This window comes from Dunckerocampus dactyliophorus, chromosome 2, assembly GCF_027744805.1.
Source record: "Dunckerocampus dactyliophorus isolate RoL2022-P2 chromosome 2, RoL_Ddac_1.1, whole genome shotgun sequence".
In the NCBI taxonomy this organism is placed as follows: domain Eukaryota; kingdom Metazoa; phylum Chordata; class Actinopteri; order Syngnathiformes; family Syngnathidae; genus Dunckerocampus; species Dunckerocampus dactyliophorus.
The window spans coordinates 33,184,285-33,207,652 of NC_072820.1; the positions used below are offsets into that span (position 1 = coordinate 33,184,285).

Genomic DNA, 23,368 nt, shown 5'->3' on the forward strand with positions numbered 1-23,368 from the left:
ATTTTCCCAAAGGTCTTGGGGATCATCAAGATGTTTTTGAGACGAGCCTTAATGCTTTTTGTTCAGCAGTGGTTTTGGTCTTGGAACTCTGCCATGCAGGCCCTTTCTTCCCAGTGTCTTTCTTATGGTGGAGTCATGAACACTGACCTCAACTGAGGCAAGTGAGGCCTGCAGTTCTTTGGATGTTGTTGTCTGTCTATTTAGATAATTCAAAACATTCCCTGATTTTCCACAAATCCAAACATTTTGCCATTGAAAATGAATGGGCCTCTTTTTAAAGCCTTCACCTTTTGCACCTTTGTCAACCAATTCCAACCATGAAACCATTGCACTCAATCAGGACTTTCAAACTGACGATATTTCGCATTCCAAAAATGTTATTTTTATTTTTCTCTAAATTTCCTTTTTTGTAACACTACTTCCTCTTCTTCTAAGATGTCTTCCATTGTCTACATTTCTCTGTTCATTCTAGCTATTCCAACTGTTCAGCGCGTTCAGGACATGTTTGGCACTTACACCTTTCTTGCTTATTTCTGTTTCATTCTGCTTTAGCATTCACACACAATGTTTTCAGACATTGCCATAATCTAGTTATTTGTATTTTAATTTAGAAAATGTTTATTTGAATATATTTTTCAAAAGCGAGGTTTTCAGACCAGGTCTATTCAAGTAAATTATTTAGGGAGGAGCCACATTTTCAGGGGAGCGTTTAGAAGATTGGTGCAACATTTGAGACGTACCTTGACTTGGTGGTTGTGAAGAAAGACAACAGAAACACTTGGAACAAGAAAAACAAGTTTACTTTATCAGCAGCAAAATCCAGCGTTTACTCCGAGCCCAGCTTTGAGTTTTAGCGTCACAAACTCCCAAAGCTGAACCTGCCAGACTAAAGTGCTGATGACATCATCAAGCCTGCTAAGAAAATACTGTCATTATTGCTTGTACTTTTTGTTTACATCACAGTACTGTATATGCCTTTAAAAAAAGTCCTCTATATTGAATCCAGTTCTGAATACACTTATGACACAAAATCCACAATGCAAACTTACCATTAGTCTCTCATGCATTACCACTATTGATTATATTATTATACTGTAATATTTCATGTCCCGTTCAATTCCATTCAATCCCACAACAAAATGTTTCATGTCAACACAGTGGCCTTTTTCTGTTAGGGGCCCGTAAGGACCGAAAACGATTAAAAAAAATTATATATATATATATATATAAACGATAAAAAAATTTTTTTTTTTGAAAACGATAAAAAAATATATTTTTTTATCGTTTTCACACCCTGGACTGGCCGCCAGCCAATGGCAGGGCACATATAGACAAACAAGCATTCACACTCACATTCATACCTATGGACAATTTAGAGTCTCCAATTAAGCTAACATGCATGTTTTTGGAATGTGGGAGGAAACCGGAGTACCCGGAGAAAACCCACACACACACGGGGAGAACATGCAAACTCCACACAGAAATGCCCAAGGAAGAATCGAAACCAGATCTTCCCGATCTCCAGGCTGTTACTGTGTTGGTCAACATGCTAACCACTAGACCACCGTGTGGCCCGTAATATATATACTGTATGTCGTTATATATTTTGTTAGTTTTATATTTATTTCATATGAAGATATTGTTTCATTTTTCATCTTATTATATTTCCTAGATAAAAGACTGTTTATTTTAGAATTTTTTAAATTTTATATTTAAAAATGTATTTTATTTCTTGTATTTATTTCAAATGTTGTTTATTTCTTTTACCACAAACATTATTCGAATGGGCATTTATTTTTCTTCCCATCTTTTGTGGTTATAATGCCAAATATTAAGGAATCCAGTCTTAATGAATTATATAATTTATATTATATAATGTATTATATAATTACCCAATATGGTTTCTTTACCTTTTAAAGAGTTATTTTTAACTAAGCTGATTTTAAATTCATAATCATTTGATTGTGTTGTTTAATATAAAGTATACAGTATGAAGTACAGTAGTTGAGTCAAGACTGACTCAACAGTGCCTCTGCTGGTAGCACATTCTTGTCTGTGTTTTTTTTTTTTAATTGAATATCTTATAAGAGTGAATTAAAAAAGCAATAGAGTAAGAAGTTACCCACTGTAAGTGGTCGCTGCCTCATCTTTATTGATTATACTGTATATAAAAAGGCCATCGTGTTAAGGACATTTTTGCTCAACATAACCAAGCCTTCATTCAACATGCTTGATTCCCTCATTAATGCTTACTCTATCTTGACTGTATGCACTCATGTAAACATCCTTTTCCGTACAAAGTTTCTCTGCCCTATGCGTTTTCTATGGCTTTAGCTTTACTGGACATCTTCACTGTGCTGCTGGAAGATTTCTTCTCCATGGATTTGAAGGTGGTGGTTGTGGTGGTCTTTTTCTGCACGGTCTGGTAGGTCTTCTTCCTGTGAAGGACCTCAGTAGCGTCCATGTTGACGCCTCGGTGGATCTCCTCACTGGTCTCCACCTGCTCTGACATCTGCTGTTGTTGCTGTTGTTGCTGCTGCTCCATCTGCTGCTGGTGGTGCACCTAAAATATTTTATTTTTAGGACGCGTCAATACGTAATCAGATGACATGCAGTAGACATGTTGTATTAGGGGCAGATTCAGAAGCTGGCACTGTGGTGAAAAAAGCTTGGTGCATTTTCTGTCCAATATATATTTTTGAGTTTTTTTAGTGGCCAAATAGAATATACGTCATACATATTTTAATGTCCATTAATTAATGAAAAGTCAAATAATACATTGACAGATGTATTCATTGATTTTGGAAAATGTCTTAAGTAGGCTGGCGACCAGTCCATGGTGTACCCCGCCTCTCAGCTGGGATAGGCTCCAGCATACCCCCGCGACACTAATTAGGATAAGTGGCATACAAAATGAATGGATGGTCTTAAAAATACACCTGATATCATATGAAAAAGCAACATTTTCACGGACGTCCCCAGGGACTCTCCTAATCCAGTGCGAACACACAGTGTCAGATTTGACCGTCGTTTACGTCCAAGAATTGTAACATTGTAACAACCTACCTTGTTACTAGCAACCCACGGTTGTTTACACGTTTGAGAGGCGGTTTGATGAGGTCATTTGCGCACAGGAAAATACGGGAGCCCATAGGCCTATATACAGCATTATGTTTATTATCGGCTTTCTTTATAGGGAAAAATCCTGATACCGATATTGATCGATATTACATTTTTATGCCAATATCGGGCCAATAATATCAGTGGGCTGATTCCCTACTGTTAAGTAATTTGGAGCGTATTCTGCTTAGCAACAGTTAGCGATGCCATCTCACCATCATCATCATGCGCTGGTACTTTGCGATGGCCTCCTCGGCACTCACTCCCTCAGCCAGGCCCAGCTCGGCAGCGCGCCGGGCCAGCTCAGCTTTGTGGGAACCAGGAGGGGTCCAGCCCGCTCCCCTGATCCAGTTCAGGTCTGACTTGTAGTTGACCTGCCGAAAACAGCGACGGGCTTACAAACAATGCAGCATGTGATGACGCCACTGAGCCTTACGTCGCTCTGCAGCTTGTAGGCCTGCTTGGCATGCTTGACGTTGAGCTGCTCAGGGTCACACGTGTAGTCATGGAGCTTGTGGCGGTACGCCAAGTCACTGGCCTGCTCCTGGCTCTTCTTGGCCAGCAGGAACTCCGGTTGGTCAGCATGGATTTTGTACTTGGAGCGCTCCTCTTTCGACTGCCGCTTGTATTCCAGGTTGCTCTGGAGCTTGCTGGCCGCCAAAGAGTGCATCATCTTGGGGTCATCCTCCACACAGCGCAGCCCCACTTGCTGGCCCTTGTCCCTCAGGTGCAACTCCTTGTAGTGAACCTGTTGAAGAGAGGAGAATTTAGTGCCTCAATGCCAATTGAAAAAATGATCATTTATATTGGTATACAAATATAAATATAGATAATATACAGTGGTGTATAAGATATGATTTTTTTTTTTGCATTTTTGTCACACTTAAATGTTTCAAATCATCAAACAAATTTAAATATTACTCAATGACAACACAACTCAACACAAAATGCTATTTTTAAATGAAACGTTTTATTATTAAGGCAGAAAAAAAATCCAAACCTACATGGCCCTGTGTAGACAGCTGATAGCGCGCATGAATACGACGTCAGAGAAGGTAAAGCCAAGCGATTTGTGAGGTCTTATTTTTTTCAAGGACGCATTTTTGTCTTGCAAATGTATTATTCTTTCAAATGCATATTGTTTTGAGAAGCCAAACTCTTCACTTATGTAACCCCAATAACTAACCGGAACGACGTTTCTCATCACCGAAATCCAACCAGAACTGGGCTCACAGGACCAAGTGGGGGGTAAGTCATTGTTGATGGACTACGCTTCTGATGGGGATGTCATACAACTTCATGTCAAAAAATCCAAACTATCCCTTTAAGGTAGGTGTTCATGATTACACCATAAGAAAGACACTGGGCAAAAACGGCCTGCATGGCAGAGTTCCAAGACCAAAACCACTATTGAACAAAAAGATAATTTTAACATAGACATTCTTAATCAGGTATAATTGCAGTTTGTGAAAAAATTGGGAAAAAAATAATATTAATGTCTTTTTCTGTATTTCTTTGTTAATAACCGGTCTGACGTTGCCAAGCGACAGTTTTGAAACCTTCAGGATTTGGACACTCACATCGCTGGCAATTTCTCTTGAGGCCTTCGCTGTTTGGAAGGGGATGGCATCCAACCTCAAGTCGTAGCCAAGCGTCTTCACGTGCTCCCCGGAAGCCTTGTAGACTTTCTACATGGGGACGGAGACACAAAAAAATGCTGTTGAGCAAGTCTAATCATCTGCGTGCATTCAACTTTGTTTTACATCGCTAATCTGCTGGGCGTTCATCCTGGCTCGGACAAAGTCTGGATCATCCGGATGTAAGGTGTACTTGTTCATGTCGTCATTCCTCCCTGATTTGTACAGCCTCTGGATTTAGAAGGGGAAATGTACGGAATATATTTGCACTCACTGATGTTTATTTGGATTCTCTTTACGCTACCTCGCTGCACTGTTGATAGCTCATCTTAGCGTGGACAATATCGGGGGAGTCGGTCACTGAGGTGAACTTCAGACTGTCCGGCACCTGGCGATACCTCTTCTGCACGAAGAAGAATAAAAAGACCAATCAAACCAAAATGGACACTGCCTGTTCATCTTAGAGCATTGGTTCCTTGAATCTTTTTGATCGTGCATCGGACTCTCTGACGCTAAACACAGTAAACAAGATAACTGGGATAATTAACCGCTGTTTATCGATAAACCCAGAACCTCCTGGACTCAGCCTGAACACAAGATGGGTGGTGAGCTGAAATTTTGAGGTGCCTCAGAGCCTCAGAATCTTCAAGATATGCATTTAATTTTGTTGATATTATGTTTGGACAAGGGGCCGCATGGTGGTCTAGTGGTTAGCACGTTGGCCAAAACAGGAACAGCCTGGAGATCGGGAAGATCTGGGTTCGATTCTCCCCTGGGCATTTCTGTGTGGAGTTTGCATGTTCTCCCCGTGTGCGCGTGGGTTTTCTCCGGGTACTCCGGCTTCCTCCCACATTCCCAAAAACATGCAGGTGAGGTTAATTGGCGACTCTAAATTGTCCATAGGTATGAATGTGAGTGTGAACGGTTGTTTGTCTACATGTGCCCTGCCATTGGCTGGCGACCAGTCCAGGGTGTACCCCGCCTGTCGCCCGAAGTCAGCTGGGATAGGCTCCAGCATGCCCCCGCGACCCTAATGAGGATGAAGCGGTATTGAAAATGGATGGATGGATGGATGTTTGGACAAAACATATGAACGATTAATGTCAAATATAAGATGCTTTTTTTTCCCCAACATGTGTCGTCTTACCAGGAAAAGCTTAAAAAAGCGGACAGATACTGTTCACCATGTGCACTTACATCACTAATGAGCTCTCCAGCCTTCTTGGCCGACTCTAGCTGAGGTGCACCTACTCCATCCCAGGCCACGCCCTTCATGAAGTTCAAGTCGGACTTGTAGCGTTTCTAGGCAGGAAGTGGTCAAATCAGCATCACGTGCCATTGGTCATTCCTTCTTTCCCTCGGCCTCACCTCACTCTGCAGATCGTAAGCTTTTTTGGCCCACTTGACCTTCATGTCATCTGGAAGCACTGTGTACTCGTGCAGCCTCTTTCTGTAGTCCTGATCGCTGGCCAGCGCCTGAGCGTTTTTAGCCGTGACGATGTGGACCATATCCGGGGTCAGGTGGTAGTGGCCGCTAGCTGTCAGAGCATCCTTGCGGTACTCCTGGTTGCTGGCCAGCCTGCCCGCCTGCAAGTAGTGCAGCAGGTATGTGTCGTCGGAAACGCTTTGAGCACCGATGTGCTTCCCTTTTTCCATCAGGTGGTTGTGTTTGTACATGTACTGCAGAGAGGACAAACGATCATCATTGGTGTGGAAACAACAGAAAAATCCTGTACGTCCTTTGCTCTTACGTCACTGGCGATGCCTGTGGAGGTCTTGGCAGCCTGGAATGGGATGTCCTGCATGGTGAGCTTGTATCCCTGAGCCCTCAGAGTGTGCCAGGACTCTCGGTACTTAATCTGGAGAGCAAACCATGTCTTGTCAAGCTTTGAGTAGCATTTGGACACATTCACAGAACACAGAGTTGCTGGTACCTCGCTAAAGTTGGCCGCATTGATCTTTGCCTGAGTGATCTCCGGTCTCTCGGTTGTAATGGTATAGTTGTGCCGGTCGCTCACCCCTTTCTCTTTGTACAAACGCTACAAAAGAAGCAATTTTTCCGTCATTCCTGTTAATAGTGTTTGCCACAGAGAAGCTAACATATGGTAGGCTCACCTCATTTGTGATGCGTCCACTGAGTTTTGCATGGACAATGTCGGGGGAGTCTGCGACAGAAGTGTGCTTGAAGTTGTACGGCTGCTGCCGATACTTTTTCTAATGTGGGACAGACATCAGAAATGACCTCAGGAAAAACAGTCTTTTCCTTTTTGACTTTTTTTGAGCAAGATTGGTTGGAAAACATGTCCGCCATCAAGCAAAACATGTTTGCAGGACAGTTGCAGGGACATAGCAACTAACTGCCCATAAGTCATTGGCCATTTGTGCAATGATTACTGCATAAAACTTAGAGGATATCTTTATTACATGTATGCTAGCATGTCATATGGCTAGAATTTCATCATAGAAGGTCTTACATCACTGATGAGGTCAGTAGCCTTCCTCGAGCCTTCAATTTGCAGGGCCCCGGTAGCAATCCATGCGGCACCCCGCAGGTAGTTAAGGTCAGAGCGATATAGTCTCTGCAAAAGAGCCCAAAATGTTGCAATTGTAACACATCCAAGTTCACTCAATGATTATCTTGGTACACCAGAAAAGGTGACAGTTACATTACCTCGCTCTGCAGAGCGTATGCTTTCTTGGCTGCCTGGACCTTCATGTCATCAGGCAGGGAGGTGTACTGATGCAAAGTGAGCCTGTAATCCTGATTGCTGACCAGAGACTGGGCCTTCTTGGCGTGGGCCACCTCCATCATGTCCATGGGAAGGTGGAACTTGGAGAGCTCTTTGGCCGACTCCTTCTTGTACTTGATCTGCAGCGTGGCAAGAAGATGGTGTTTTTTTTGACAGTTTTTGGAAGGTGTATAAAAGACAAACACCTACGTCACTTTGTAGCTTGTTGGCGTAAACAGAGTGAGACATGTTCAGGTCGTCCTGCAGCCCCTTGAGACCGATCATCTTCCCTTTGCTCTTCTCAAACTGCTCTTTGTATTTTTGCTAGAATGACAAAGATAGTCCCTTAGATGAATTCAGTCTCAACCGTCGAGTTCTAAGATCGTTTGACATTCACCAGACTTTGAGACACTAAACACACTCTAAGACTTCCCTGCATTGAGGGGCTGACAAATAGGGTCATGTACCATAGACTCTTGGACGAGAACCTCCTGACCTGAGTCAGAACACTGAAGATGGGTCATGGATGGGTCTTCCAGCATGACAATGACCCAAACCATAGTGCCAAGGCACCTCAATCCTATAGAAAAACTGTGGAGCTGAAAATTCCAGCCAATTCCAGAGATCAAATAATTATTTCCTCCACTATATAAGACTTATAAGTGTTATTTAAGATCGTACGACATTCACCATTAACCAGAAAGTCGCATGCTCGCTAAATAACGGGCAGAATACAAAAATGGCGCCCATGTTTTTGGCAACAATAAATGCAAAGAGTAGGAAGAGACTCACATCACTGAGGATGTCAGCAGACGCTTTGGCAGACTGGAAAGGAATAGCATCCAGGCGCAGTTTGTATCCACCGTCGCGTAATCTTGTCCAAGATTCCTTGTAACGACTCTGAAAGCACACGTTTCAACCAGTGTATCCAACTTAGCAATTTTGTCTCTAGATCTGGCGACATTCCGACCCCGCTTGACGACATATTTTCTTAAAAGCGACTAGCGACAAATCTAGCGACTTTTTCTGGCGTTGTTGGGGAGTTTTCTGGTATTAGGGTTTGGGGACTCGAAAGTGAAAGCACGTATTGTTCTGCATTTTGTATTCTCACTGAGCAACAGCGGATGCTGTTGACAGTTCCGCCCCGACCAAAGGCAGTCACGAGCCGGCAGTGCACAGTCAGCTTTCGCGGCACAATGCCTAGGTAAAAGAGGACGGGGTGTTTTTATTTTATTGTCAGTCTATTGCTACTCTTTATTTGTAAAATGAGGGGGATTACCTTACAATTATTGGGGTAAATCAGTAAGTAACTGATAAACCAGTTGCTTTTGCATATATTGACCAGAAGAGTCGCAGTTCGCAGTTCAACTGTGCTAATTTAAACAAGTTCTCAATAGCCATTTTAATGAAGGTGTTTTTACTTACTTTTTTTGTCTCTCCTATATGCAAATGATATGCAAATTAGGCAATGATGTCATCTAGACTTCTCGGACAGCCAATAGCTACTTTTCTGACTGAAAAGTTGGCAACAGTGGTTTCAACTCATAGACAGCTGACTGAACGTGTTGATCGCAAGCACTGAGTTTACCTCGCTGATGTTCATGGAGTTGATCTTGGCCTGCACAAACTCCGGCAACTCCTCATTGAGCGTGTACTTGTGCTTCATGTTTTCTCCCTTCTCTCTGTACAACCTCTGGGAACACACAAGAACAATCAGACCTCCATTTTACCCTTCAGAACTTGGTTTGCGTTCATCGTAGCCACACTGAGGTCACAAGTACTTACATCAATGGCCAGTTTGTTGCTGAGTTTGGCCTGAACCATCTCTGGAGTGTCTTCAACACTTGTAAACCTCAAGGCGCTCACATCCTGACGGTACTTTTTCTACAAAGAACGTGCATTTATTCAGTTGTAGAGGATGGGGGAAACATGGTCTTGCCATAACCACACCGTACCACAACCACAGCCATAACCACACAGTTGATATCCTTGCTAAAGAGCGAGTTAGTTTCTAGCTTGATTGCGAGGTACAATCGATAGGCGACAGATCAATAGATTAATAGATGTGGTTTGATTTAATTAAAGCTTGTAGTCTCAAAATATCTCTAAGCTGTCTTGCTAGAGCACTAGCGAAATAGCTAGTGAGATTAATAGATGCTGTATGAATGGATGAATGAATTTCCATAGCCTCAGAATCTGTTCAAGCTAGCTTGCTAAAGAGTTAGCGAGGTAGCTAGCTAGAGCGATACTCTCGCTCTTGTTATTGTTGTGTTTTAGTGTTTGAATTAATATTTATAGGGGCAAAATCGGTTCAAGCTAGCTATGTAGCTCGCATTATTGACAGATAAATGGCTAAATCTCATTGTTTGTGTGTTTTACTCTTTGAATTAATGAATTAACTGTTGCTAGCTTGGTAGCTAGCTAGAGCGAAAGGTAGGTACGTCAGTCAGAAGCTAGATAGACATTCTAAATCATAATGCTATGATCCTATGATTTGCTGTTTGAATTAATACAAAATATGTATACACTCAAAAACTATACAAGCTAGTTTGCTAGAGCGCTAGCTAGGTAAATAGCTAGAGTGACAGGTAGCTACGTAGGTCAGAAGGTAGATAGTAAAGTAAATAGTAATACACAGAAAATAGTAATATTGTCATGATTTGCTATTTGAATTAATTCATGAAAATTTATAGCCTCAAAATAAATTTAAAGCTAGTTTATTCGCTATTTATTAACTAAGATCAACTAATAAAATTGGTGTCGGCAGGAGAAGGTGTCACAGAATTTGTGTGATACAAACCCGCATTACCCAAGTTACTGGACACTAAAATTAAAAAAGGTGTACCAAGAAGTTATTAGGTATTAGGTAGAAAGTGTTATGAAGCAACTCAACACTTTAAGGTCCCTTGTTAAAGCTGATACTTAACCGGGTTTCTGACATTTATGAAAGGTCTTCTGCTCTTTAAATAAATTCTTACCTAAGTCGTAAACTTTGTACAGTATGTGCCTTCACTCAACACTCGGCCTTACGGTCGGTCTAATCACATCCCAGAACTTGCAATGCAGTTTGGCGCATAGGGTTACCTCACTGACAAGCTCTCCAGCTTTTTTGGCCTGCTGGACATCCAAAGACTTGGAGACCTCCCAGCCGACTCCTTTCATCCAGTTCAGATCGGATCGGTACAATTTCTAAGAACACACACACACACAAACGTGTTGCTTTTCAAATGTTTCGTAAAGCAGTAACGACTTTGTAAAGACGACTTGACTTTCCGTCCATAAAACTGACATCGCTCTGGAGTCCGTAGGCCTTCTTTGCCCAGGAGACGTTCAAGTCCACTGGCAGTGTGGTGTACTCGTGGAGGAAAGTTCTGTAGTTGATGTCGGTTGCCAGGTCCTGGGCCTTCTTGGCATGGCTGATGTTCAACATATCCAGAGAGACACTGGGGGAGGACGGATTGACATGTGTATATGTTGGGGAAAACAAACAACAACACATTATTGATGAGGTATCACTTCAGACAGTGCAGGAACAGAAGACCTCAGACGGAATCACTAATGCAGAATCTTATTTCAGCAATCATAATGGAGCGCTTACTTAAACTGGGTCTTGGTGTCCTCGTAATTCTTCTTATAGTGGCGGTCACTCTGTAGTTTGGTGGCCAGAGCCGAGTGAGCCATTTGAGAGTCATCACTGACAGACTTTATGCCAATCACCTTGCCTTTGTTTCTCTCGTACTGCGCTTTGTATTTGACCTGCATGGGGAGAAGATGGCAGGATCCTAAGGACACATTGATCTAAATCTGCCACAAGCGGGAAAACGCCTCATTGGGAGTCCAGCATATGGAATGTTCGGTGGTTGACCAGCTTTGGGATTCGGTACAAGAATGCGAGAGCCGAGTCTTTTGCCTCCCGTTCTGAATTTTTTCCAAGATTTGTTTTTTTGTGGTCTGTACACCCTTTCATAAGTACCTTGTTGACCTTTTTTTTACCCTGAAAAAGATGTGTGGTCTAAAGGTTTAGGCATGCCACCCGGCAGATTGTGTCAAAGGACTAAAAGTCTGAAAAAGGCTTACATTTGGATAAAACTGTGCAGGCCATGTTTAAAAGGGATATTTTGACATTATTATTTGTTTACCTTTCATGAATACCACTTGAGGCAACACTGTGAAAACTGAAATCTAAGCAAAAGTAAATGACAAACCTGTATAATAACACCCTATTTTTCCCTAGAACACAGACAGAAAAAGATCCTATCATCTTATAGTCGAGGTTCTAAAGGTATGTACAGTACCTGCAAACCAAATAAGCAAGCCAGAGCTTTTCGTCCTGTCACTCACATGCACCCGTGACCTGGATAAATGCACAACATTAGCAGTTATGATGCTCATTTTGAGAGCAGCAACATCACTGCTCCTCTGTCCTTTGCTAAGTTACCCGAACTTTTAGTCACTTCTTTCGGTGTCTTGGCTGCATCTATCCAGGTCACTGGTGTGTGTGAATGACAGGAAGAAAATCTCTGACTTATTTGGGGTCAAAGTCGTTTGGTGTCTACTGTTGGTTTGCATGTACAGTATAAATCTCTAGACCCCCGAATACAAGACCACACAATCGTTTCTGGGATAATAAAACATTGTGTTAACATACAAAATTTTGCATTAATCTTGCTTAGATTTCAGTTTTTGCAGTGTTACTCCAAGTGGTACTCATTAAAAGTAAGGTTTGCCTCATGTTTGATTATTTTGAAGTTCGCACTGTTTGCAATGACGTGATGAATGATGATGCCAAAATGTCCTTATACACATGACCCATACATTTTTAAAAGAATCTCCATTCCGAAGGTGAAACAGCCTCCTGGATGGGTTTGTCATACTTGACAATAACTCACATCACTGGCCAGGTCTCTCTTAGCTTTGGCGGTGAGAATGGAAAGTGAGTCCAGTCGCAGCTCGAAGCCCTTTTCCCTCTGCTTCTCCCATTGGCTTTTGTAGACTTTCTGGAATTATAAAACAACAAAAAACAGAGGCATGCTCAAATAATCCAATTTCTTTCACGTTTAATAAGTGGCATCAGTCTTTAGGTGACGGAGGAGGTGTGCTAAACAAAGCTTTAATGAGCTAACACTTTGATCATGACTCCAACGCCCTTACAGTGCTAACTTACACCACTGAGAAGGTCGGCGTTAGCCTTTGCTTGTCGGAATAGCGGCTCATCCTTTGTCATGGTGTACTGGTGTATCATCTGCTCCGTGTTTGCTTTGTACGCCAGCTGAAAGGCACAATTAGATCCACTGTGGTGAATAACAAAACTAAAAAACAGTACATCTCCATCTGGGTGACCATACGTCGCTCTGCAGTTCTTGGCTTTTCTGGGCGTGTTTGATGGAGAGGTTGTCCGCCACTTGGGTGAACTTGATGCTGTCCACCTTTTGGCGGTATTTAGTCTGTGAAATGATGCACATGTAACAAAATAAATGATGCAATATTTCCATCCCAAGGTAACTCAAAGACTAAATACTTAAACTGACATCGCTAAGCAGATCGCCGGCTTTCTTGGCTTGGGTGATGTCGAGGCACCCTTCCGTCTCCCAGCCCACTCCCTTCATCCAGTTCAGGTCTGAGCGGTACTGATTCTGATCAGCAGAAGGGAGAAAAAAGTAATTGTTTAGTTTGATGAGGTCAGGATTGCCCAGTTATTTCACACCAAAAGCTCCAAGCAGGCCTTCATGGCAGTTTTTTTAATGCTCAAGGGACTTGATGAGTTGGTCCTTATAGACGGGTTGTCGACTTTCTTACCTCACTTTGCAGGGAGTACGCCTTCTTGGCCTGCTGGACCTTGATGTCATCGGCCATGACAGTGTAGTCGTGGAGCCTGGTGCGATATTCCAGATCGCTCGCCAGCGCTTGGGCCTTTTTAGCGTGACTCAGGTTGACCATGTCCATGGGCAAGCTGTACTGGGCTTGGCTCTCCTTAGAGCCCTTCTTGTACTCAATCTGGGGGAACAGGCCAAGTCTGTGAGTGAACTAGTAGTCATAGTTGTGGCCAATGGGATGGGATTTGGCGCGCTTACGTCACTGCACATTTTGGCCACGTGAAGCGAGTGCAGAGTCTTTGAGTCGCTCACGTTGACGCCCACAGCCATTTCCTTGTTCTTCAGATAGTTTTTCTTGTATTTAAGCTGAAACACACATGACGCTCATTGTAATGCAACGCTAGCCTGCTTAGATTGCTTTTCTTACATCGCTGGCAAGGTCTCTGGAAGCCTTCGCTGCTTTGACGCTAAGATCGTCCACGCCGATGTCGCAGGCTTTGGATTTGGTCTTCTCCCACTCCTCTTTGTATTTAATCTGGATTGGCAAATAGAGTAGCATGTGAACAGTGAATACATGCTTAGTAATTTGGGAAAAAGGTGTACTTACATCACTGCACAAGGCGGCATTGTCTTTGGCCATTTTGATTTGGGGCAGGTCCTGGGAGAGTGTGTACAGGTGCTTGGACTTCTCATAGTCCGCTTTGTAATTCAGCTGAGAAGAAACAATAAAAGCAGCGTATTTTTTTAGTGTTTAAGTCATTCACCCCACTTTTTGTGGTGTGTAGGCAACTTTGGTATGGATCATAGCAGCCATATTCAACTGGTAGCCCGCAGGTCAAATATGGCCCTTAAGTCACATCAAACCAGCCCACATGTTCATTTCAAAACTTGGGAGAGACTGACATTTTTGCAGCAGACTCCTAAAAACAGCAGATAAGTCAAGTCAAATCTTAGACTAGAATTTTTGCAGGACATTCTTAAAAACAGCAGAGTGCTCATGTCATATAGAGGCTCTTTGATTAGCATTTTTGCAGTAGATTTCTAAAAACAGCCAACCACTCCTGTTACATAGAGAATCTTTGACCAGCATTTTTGTAGTAAATCCTGAAAAGCAGCAGAGCCCTCCTTTCATGGAGAAAATCTTTGATAACTGTTTTTGCAGTTCAGCCTTAAAAACAGCAGAGCCCCTTTGTCATGAAAAATATCTTTGATTACTGTTTTTGCAGTAGATCATTAAAAAAAGCAGAGCGCTCCTGTCATGGATAAAATCTTTTTTGCAGCAGATACTTAAAAATAATGGTGCTCCTATCATAAAAAGGACCTCTGACAAGCATTTTTGCAGTGGAGCCCTACAAACAGCAAAGCATCCCTGTTATGCAGAAGATCTTTGTCCAGCGCTTTTGCAGTAGATTCTTAAAAACTGTTGAGCTCTCCTGCCACACACAATAGAGTCTTAAAAACAGCAGAAGGCTTCTTTCATAGAGTATCTTTGACTCGTGTTTTTGCGTACATTCATAAAAACAGTGCGACAGTGCGTCCGTCATATATGTCCTTTGACTAGTGTTTCTGCTGTTGACTCTTAACTACAGTGGAACGTGCCTATCGTGGATATCATTTTTGGCTAGCATTTTTGCAGTAGAGCCTTAAAAACACCTGAGCGCTCCTCATATAGGTGATCTTTGACTAGCTCACGTTGCTGATGAGTTGAGCGTTTTTCCTCGCCAGGAGGATCTCCGGCGTGTCTGTCACTGGACTGTACTTGACTTGGTCTATGTGCTGCCTGTAGTTCTTCTGCAGGGGAAAAAACAGGGTATTCACATTAGGAACTTATTCATCTTATAATGTGAAGAAACAAAAAGAGAGTGAGAACTTGCATCTTTTAATGGGTCCAGTTTCCTTTGGCTACGGTAGCCTGGTGTTAGCGTGGCCTGGTAGGTGTATTCTCCTTGATCTTGGTCATGACCCTGTTTATATGTGATCTAGATCATACAAGAGATACATTCCGTCGTTTGGGGGAAACCACTGTGCACTGGTTGTTAAATAACAATGATCAACAAGGCTTACGTCGCTGGCCAGCTTCCTGGCTTTCATGGCGTGCATGGTCTTCTTATCGATTCCAGAGTCTTCATAATGGCCCTTCATGTCGCTGATGTACTTCTCTTTGTACTTGTTCTTTTCAACACAAACGATTTACTAACGCTTGCATTTGATAACGCATTTGCATTTACGAACGTGACAATCATTGCTCCTGTAGGTCCATACTTACGTCACTTGTGAACTTAGACACTTTTGTAGCATTCTGGAACTGTGGCGTCTCACAGAAATTGATGCTGTGACCTTTGCTGTTCTCCAGGTCCTTCTTATACTCCACCTAGTACAGGACACGGGTGTCCAAACTTTTTCCACAGAAAAATCGAAGGATGCGGGTGCCATTTTGATACAGCTATCTGCTATCTGCTATTTGCTATCTGAACAAAACATCAACGTCTTAGCTTTGTGTTGTCGGTGACAAAGCAAATTAGCGCAATATCTAATAATATATCTCATTAATCATGGAGAGGGTTTTTAGAATTTGGCAAGGGCCGTTAAAAAACAGGCTATGGGCAAAAAATGTATCCCCTTCGTCACCAGTGGAGAATCCATGCATTACAACAAACAAGCATTCCTGAGTGTTGAATATACAGTAAAGTGACACCATCAGTGACAGGTCAACATCACGTGGAGTCACTCGAGGCAATGACATGACACAAAGGAGACTTGCAATAGACACTAATGGCTAACATGGCTAGCATGTCATTGTTCAGAATAGATCCCTCAAGTCATGAAGCCTTGGCGGTAAAGCTGCCATCGCAGTGCACAGGCATGTCAGGGATGCTAGACATCCATTTTCGGTGGGACGGTGTCTGGTACACACACACACACACACGAGTCAGCCCTCACCTCGCTGACAAGCTTGTTGATTTTCCGAGCGTTCTTCAAGGCCAGGTTGTCCTCAGAGGTCAGACTGTGGTAATGTGATGTGCCCTTCATCTTATTTAAGTCTTTTCTGTATTTCAGCTGTAGAATGCGCGGAGAGAGACGGATTTTAGTTTCTGGCAGGGAGTTAAGTCTAGTTTAGTCAATGAATAATAAATATGGGGTTGGTTTACGAGACAGGATGATGACAAGGCTGGGTAATGGATGGAGAACAATCAATAATGCCAATCGGGAAGCCACACCCCTTTTTATACTTACATCACTGGCGTTTTCCTGAGCCTTTTTTGCCAGATAATAACCAGGGGTTATCATCGCAGGAAAGCTTCCTTTGCCTCGCTGCTGCTCGTACTCTTCGGTGTAGGCGATCTGCATGAAAAAGTACACTTGCATATTTAACCTTTCAAGCCCCTTAAAGTTACACTTTTTACCCAAAGGTCTCAAATTGGTCCCTCTCATGAAACTAATACTCTATATATATATTTTTCTCTTTCGTTGCACCAAATCTTTAATAACCATAGATATAAATCTAAAAACCTGTTTCCACTGTATTTTGAAGGTAGAGTCTAAGATTTGTTATTCATTGTGAAATAATTATATGCCAGACAAAAAGGGGATTGTACGCTCATGTGCAAATATTGAACATAATAATAATAAACCAATCCTTCTTTAATACAATTAGCCTTAAAACTGACCTATATACAGTATTTACAATCAAATAAGCAAACGCAAATATGATTTAAGAGTTTACGACTTTCGTTCTTAAAATTTGAATGAACTCCTGGTGACAAAAAGTTCTTTCCTTCCGCTTGCATTACGCATATTTTAACAAGGCATAAAAAAATGAATAACCTGGCTGATGTTTTCTGCGTTCTCTCTGGCGTGGACCAATTCAGCCGCTGCGGCATCTGCGCTGGCTTTGCCCTTAATTTCCTGCTCGTACATCTGACGGTACTTTATCTGTTCAGACAAGGAAACCATTGGTAACCAACGACCAGTTGTCTTTAACAATATACAGTGGTGACTATGTGTGCATTTTTATGCTTACATCGCTAGCCTGTTCTGAGGCCTTTTTGGACATCTTGTATCCAGGTGTGAGATGTGCAGGGAAGCTGCCTTTTCCTCGATGTTGCTCGTAGTCCTCTGTGTAGGCATACTTCAGCAAGGATATTAATTAGTCTCATGAGCAAGTGATATTTGCAAGCTATCTGTTTAAACATTTGAAAACTCGTTATATACTGTATAACAACGGTAATAATGATTTGGACTGCACAAGAACGTCCCTTTGAACACAAGGTAATTTATTAAGTACATTGCACAACACAGCAGCAACAGAACCAATGTTGTAATAGCGGTAAGGTGCATGAATACCGCTGATGAGTTCACTGTAAACAACAGTACGGCAAGTGACACAAATTTTTCACTCATTTAACACTCATGACTTTCACTTTGTGCAACAGCTAAGTAGCAACATTTTAAAGTGCATACAGAGGTAGATCAAGCTGCTGGATGCTCATCAGTCATGAAACTTGAAATGCTGCTACTGCCATGCTGTGGAATTAGTAAAATGCTACAACAGCAGGTTGTCTACAGCCACAGCCACATCAATGGACGGTGACAGTTATTTACTTTTGTAGACCATGCATCTAGCGACAACAGGAGACCCAGAAGTTCATTGAATAGCAGTGTTAATGGGAGCATTGACGGTACACAGCACTGTGTTTCTTTCTCATGTGTATTTTGTATTTAACGCAGAGCACTGATTCAATTAGTGGGCTGATTGAATTAGTGGGCGTAGCTGCCATTTGCCAGTCTTTTTCACTAGTCTAAGGGGCTTATAGATGGACCACAATGAACTTAAGTGAAGAAAAAACAGATATAAAACTGCATTAATGCCATTAGAGTACTTCTGGAGTCCCACAGGAGTCTGTACTGGGGCTCCATTTGTTTGCATTAAGGTGTAATATTATACACTGATGCATTGTTGTTGTCTTTAAATAACACAAGAAACTAACACAATAAAATGTTAAATAAATAAAAGTAGTTGTTATCATCATAAACTAACCTCGTAACCTAATAGATAAAGCAGCAGCCACGTAAAAGGGGGAAATGACTCACATCGCTGACAATCTGTCCTTGTTTCTTGGCCAGAATCACCTCAGGGGGGTCGACGAAGGCAGTGTACTTTGAAACTCTCTCCTCATGCCCTTTTTTATATTCAAGCTGTGGGGATAGAACATACAGAGCTTCACATGGGCTCCTGGACATGCATATTAATGCACTAAAGTGAAACTTTTACATACGTTGCTCGCTAAAGTGTTGGCATTTTTCACAGCCTGGTATCCTGGTGTGATCATGGCGGGAAAACTGCCTTTGCCTTTGGACTGCTCATACTCCTCTGTGTACTTTACCTACAGTATAAACATAGCACACGTTCATTCAGTTTTGACAAAATAATCATTAAGGTGTCTGGATTAGTGGTTGTCTACTCACGTCACTGACAGTCTTCTGCGCCTGGGACATAGTTACTATTTCCTGGTTGGTGACCATGCCTGAGTACCATGACTGTTGCTGGGAGAACTCGGACTGAGACTTGAAGGCCTGTTTGGATGCAGAATACATTCAGCATCTGTAAATTTGGTGGTAATGAGGTTTGGTGTACAAAGTCATCATGATCACTTCATTTCACTAAAGGGGGTAGAGGTTCCTCAAGATATCAACCAACAATTTGGATTTAGAACTCCCTCTAACTGGCGTGAAAGGCCACTGGGAGCTCACCTGGCCTGCCATCTGATTGGCTAGACGAGCCCGCTCCAGCTCCGTGGACGTCATGTCATAGTGGAAGGTGGACATAAACCGATCGCCCTCTTCACGATACTTCAGCTACAAAGTGCACATAGACCACAAAACATTAAAGCCAAAACCAGCAACACGTTTGCACAAGCGCACACTGGACATGTGCCTAGGCTGCAGATTGTAGTGCTGTTTTCAGGGAATTTGAGGGTTGACTTGACACAGGATGGCTTGAGTAGCGTAGCACTAGTTTACAAGTGGAGTCCCCCAGAGTTCTGTATTGGGGCCTCATTGTTTTGTAATATAATGTAATATACAGTCTGTAGGTATCACATCTATACAAAGTCATTTATCAGTCGACGTATTTTCAGGGGGAACATTTGTTTTTGGAGTTGACCTCATCAGAAACACATTTTCAAACAGTTCATGAATCCAAAGTTCAACATTAAATGAGTTTATGAAAATATATTTCACACTTGACCGCATAATCTGCATAAAAACCTTACAGTAGTACCTCGCATTTACGTAAATTCCACTGAACGTAAAGAATTTATGTAAGGTTTTTGCATCGTATTACTTAAGAAATTCCATATAACGTAAAGCGCCAAGTCAGTGTAATTTCAGACTAACAGAGTACACTTGGTGACGCCTTCTGACGCTTCACGCTCTCATTGGCTGATTATCGGGGCACCGTCTATGCTCTCATCTCATTGGCTGATTTATACAGCACATACGTGAGTTTGTGTGAGAGACAGGCTTCTCCCTTCAACCTCCTTACTCTTCGTAGTCGCCCTTAAACTAACTTAAACAATTAAGTTTAGTTACAAATTAAAATTTTGCACACAGCATTATCATGTAGTGCGTGTGCGTTTGTCTGTGAGACCAGCTGACTCTTAGACTCTTTGAGTCACGTTTCGACTCAGACTAGTCCTCCTTCACCCCCTACTTTCCACTTGCGTGCTCCTGATCAAGACATCTTGTGAACGGTAAGATTGTTTTTGTTTTTCAGTTTTATTCATTTACAGTAATCTTATTTATTACCTTATTTTATATTGGAATGTTACTCTACTATGTTTATGCTAATGTTTTCTTATATTTTCCCACCATATTTGGTGGACTTTGAATATTTTGAAGGGACACAGGGGTGAGTTTGGGAAGATCTTGGAACGGATTAGGCTATTTACATGTATTTTACACTTTGTATAACATAAAAACCCTATAACATAAAGGTTCTCGGAACGGATTATTTACGTTGTAGGGGTGTCTACTGTATATAAAACTTTATTAGTCACAGAAGAAGGCTTGTGGGGCACCACAGGGTTCTGTGTTGGGGCCTGATCAGTTTGTGATATGATGTAATATCCTGTCCGAACAGTTGTTTTTTGATCACAACCATTTTCAGGGGAAAATTACGGTTTTGGAGTTGATCCCATCAGAAACATGTTTTCAAACAGTTTGTTTATTCCAAATTGCAAAATAGACCAACAAACAAGTGGGAGTAAAGTTCAACTGTGAAAGAGATTTTGAGAAGAGTTTTTGACAATTGACCACAAAATCTGCATTAGAACCTTATATAAAACTGTGTTCTTCATAGTAGATAGCTTGTGGAGACTCCCACAGCTCTGTGTTGGAGCCTCATCGATTTCTAATATTTTCTAATAGTATATTTTGCAAAGAATCATTGAAAACAAAAGACAAAGAAAGAAAAATCTGCCGGTACATGCTGTCAGAATCGAGATTTGAGGGTGAGAAGTCGACCGTCATTTTAAATATCAACATGTTAAAACTCTAAATCTCTCTGGAGACATGCAGTGGCTGATGAGCTTGCTAGCCTGCTGCTAATATAAGTAGGCAGCCTCGCTCGGACTTTGAGACAGAGACGGAATAGGATAGACGAGAACAGGTGGAGGAGAGGAAGCGATGCCGGGCTGTCTTTTTTTTAACCCCCCCCCCCGGTGTATAATTTTAGCCACCTGAAGCATAAAGTGGGCTAAAGCGAAGTCACTGAAATAACCCCAGGCGCACTCTCCATTCCACAAGGCTGCCGTCATCAAAGAAAAGATGCAATGGAGGCCCTTATAAATTGAAGAAATTTGACCGTAAAACTTCTAAATGTGGGAAGCAACTGCATGGGATTCAGGTGCAAAATGATCCAAGCCTCCCTGAGGGCATAGCATAGTATCCTCCTGAGTCATGACCCAAAAATGATAAATAACCCCTCTGTCTCTTGCAGAGACAGTGTCTTATGTTAGTCTGTCAACAGTCACACCTTGATGTGGACAGTACATCATCTTCTCACCTCACTGCTGGCCTTGCTTTGCTTCTTGGCGTTGATGTTGATGGGTGTCTCATACACGCTGGTGAAGGTGTTGTTCCTCGGGTTGTGTCTGCAGGTGCAGTTGTTGAAATGAGTGGGGTTTTTTTACATGGAGAAAGAGGAGATTGGGGGAGTTCGGAAGTACTCACACTGAGCAGTACGGCCTCTTCTTATGGCTGACAAAGTTATTGGCCGTCAGCACCATCTTGCAGACGTCGCAGTGAAAACAGGCTTTGTGCCAGTTCTACGAAGGATAAATCACATTATAATGTCAGAAGGAGGTCATTTAGGATGAAGCGTTCATCCTTAAACTAAAGAAATGTGACTTTCATCTTATAGTTTTGCACCATAAATAGAATTAGCATGCTGTATCTAATTGTTGACATCCAGACATGGTTTAAAGTTGTGTTTGGAACATAATCTAATTCTTACTTGTATTTTACTTTTTTGACAATTGTAGTACTCTATGTAGGCGCTCACCTATTTAGAACAGGCCATTAAAAAACAAGATGCGGCCATAAATGGCTCCCGGGCTGCACTTTGGGCACCCCTGGTTTATTGAAAACCTGGTTGTTCGTTGACTCGACTATATTTACTTTATATTTCTTAATTTGAATCTCATTAAAAGTGCATGTGTATCTGTTGCAGATACTCCAATGCTTCAAATGTTCAAATATAGAATCTACCAAGAAGGTTAAATCATTCTGAGTTCAACTGTAATTCACATTATTTTTTTGTATTTTATTGATTTGGCTATAATTACTTAGAACCCTTTAAACATGCTATTGCTAAAAAAATAAGGCCAAGTGCTATTTGCCATCAGTTATATCAATTTTAAACAAACAAATCCATAAATAAGAAACATAAATATATTTATTTTTAAAAAGAAAAGTAGTAATTCATTCTTATTTTTTTAAATGTGTCAAAATCAATAGAGACTTGCTTGTAATACCTGGTCAATGCAGTTGATCTTCTCCGCTGGGTACACCACAAACCCACACCTTGCACAAGATTGCATGGTGCGTCCTCTGTCTTTCCCCCCTTCAAGAAAAAGAAAATAATTTCTTAGGAAACCCTTCTGTCCCTCCTGGACAGTCTAGAGTGATTCTCTGGTAGTGGTAAACTTAGCTCTGAGACTGCTCCTGTGCCACTCTTACTTGACACCGTATCGCATGATTGGTCCTCCCCCGTTTTGCACAAAGCATGGTAGATGACTGGTAGACACAGCTGTCTGTCTGCAGGAGGAGAGACAGTGTCCACATGTCAATGTATATGTGTAATGATCCCTCATTGGACAATTAGGTCAACTTCCAGGACCTTGTTATGACACACAGGAGCGGGTGACATGGTGTTACACATTGTACAATAGCTATGCATAAGTGCTATATCAACTTTAATGACTAATGCAAAGACTTTCTTACTATGATTTTATTTGTCTCATATTTGTCTTTGTGACCCCAACACTGTTTTACAGTTAGCTAAACTTGTTTCGACAAAAAATTATTATGATAATTCAACAAAATACAATTGTTTGGAGTTGTTAAAAAGCAGTAAGTTCAATTAAATTAATTATCATATAAATTAATTGGTATTTTATATATATATATACAGTATATATATATATATATATAGTATAATACACACACACCACACACATATATAAGCACACTACTGCCATATAGAGGCTCTTTGACTACCTTTAACAGAGTTTTTGTTTGAATTTTAATTTGTGACTTGAGTTTATTAATGACTATGATAGCCACTTTGTGAAATAAATGTTATAAGCTATGGCAGAGCCTTGTACTGTCATTATATAAGCAATAATAATAATTTTTAAAAATTAATTAATTAATTAATTAATTAATTAAAGATTAAAGAACATACATTTCTGAAAATGTGACCTACAGGGCAATTTGATACAATAACCAGGGTATAGGTCATTTTTTCAATATAAACTGCTATTGTTTTTCATGCTGACTGGTACCG

General features: G+C 41.5%; 1 protein-coding gene across 2 annotated transcripts; it reads right to left on the reverse strand.

The window, feature by feature from the left end:
- Nucleotides 1-793: 793 nt before the first annotated feature.
- nrap (nebulin-related anchoring protein) lies at nucleotides 794-22,558 on the reverse strand. 2 transcript variants are annotated; one of them, XM_054769300.1, is made up of 43 exons: nucleotides 22,335-22,558; nucleotides 21,532-21,626; nucleotides 21,365-21,452; nucleotides 19,051-19,155; nucleotides 18,766-18,873; nucleotides 18,576-18,683; nucleotides 18,391-18,495; nucleotides 17,321-17,428; nucleotides 17,125-17,232; nucleotides 16,534-16,641; nucleotides 16,240-16,356; nucleotides 15,566-15,670; nucleotides 15,364-15,471; nucleotides 15,174-15,278; nucleotides 14,992-15,090; nucleotides 13,907-14,011; nucleotides 13,727-13,834; nucleotides 13,558-13,665; nucleotides 13,283-13,480; nucleotides 13,015-13,119; nucleotides 12,832-12,930; nucleotides 12,651-12,755; nucleotides 12,376-12,483; nucleotides 11,085-11,242; nucleotides 10,776-10,929; nucleotides 10,571-10,675; nucleotides 9,272-9,370; nucleotides 9,075-9,179; nucleotides 8,279-8,386; nucleotides 7,697-7,810; nucleotides 7,429-7,626; nucleotides 7,232-7,336; nucleotides 6,873-6,971; nucleotides 6,692-6,796; nucleotides 6,509-6,616; nucleotides 6,126-6,437; nucleotides 5,955-6,059; nucleotides 5,062-5,160; nucleotides 4,884-4,988; nucleotides 4,701-4,808; nucleotides 3,557-3,868; nucleotides 3,336-3,494; nucleotides 794-2,563 (listed from the first exon to the last, which is right to left on the reverse strand). In XM_054769300.1, exons 1-43 carry the CDS (start codon nucleotides 22,398-22,400, stop codon nucleotides 2,312-2,314), a joined length of 5,379 nt encoding a protein of 1,792 aa, XP_054625275.1. In that variant the 5' UTR covers nucleotides 22,401-22,558; the 3' UTR covers nucleotides 794-2,311. The 2 variants fall into 2 exon arrangements, with proteins under 2 accessions (XP_054625275.1, XP_054625276.1); XM_054769301.1 differs by lacking the exon at nucleotides 19,051-19,155.
- Between the last annotated feature and the right edge of the window lie 810 nt (nucleotides 22,559-23,368).

Excerpts from the sequence above, each read along its gene's own strand:
- nrap (XM_054769300.1), bottom strand. The coding sequence starts at position 22,400 with ATGCAATCTTGTGCAAGGTGTGGGTTTGTGGTGTACCCAGCGGAGAAG. Across the intron at positions 10,930-11,084 it reads GACACCAAGACCCAGTTTAA|TGTCTCTCTGGATATGTTGA; the intron begins GTAAGCGCTCCA and ends GTCCTCCCCCAG. Across the intron at positions 9,371-10,570 it reads CTGGAGAGCTTGTCAGTGAG|AAAAAGTACCGTCAGGATGT; the intron begins GTAACCCTATGC and ends CGTTCTTTGTAG.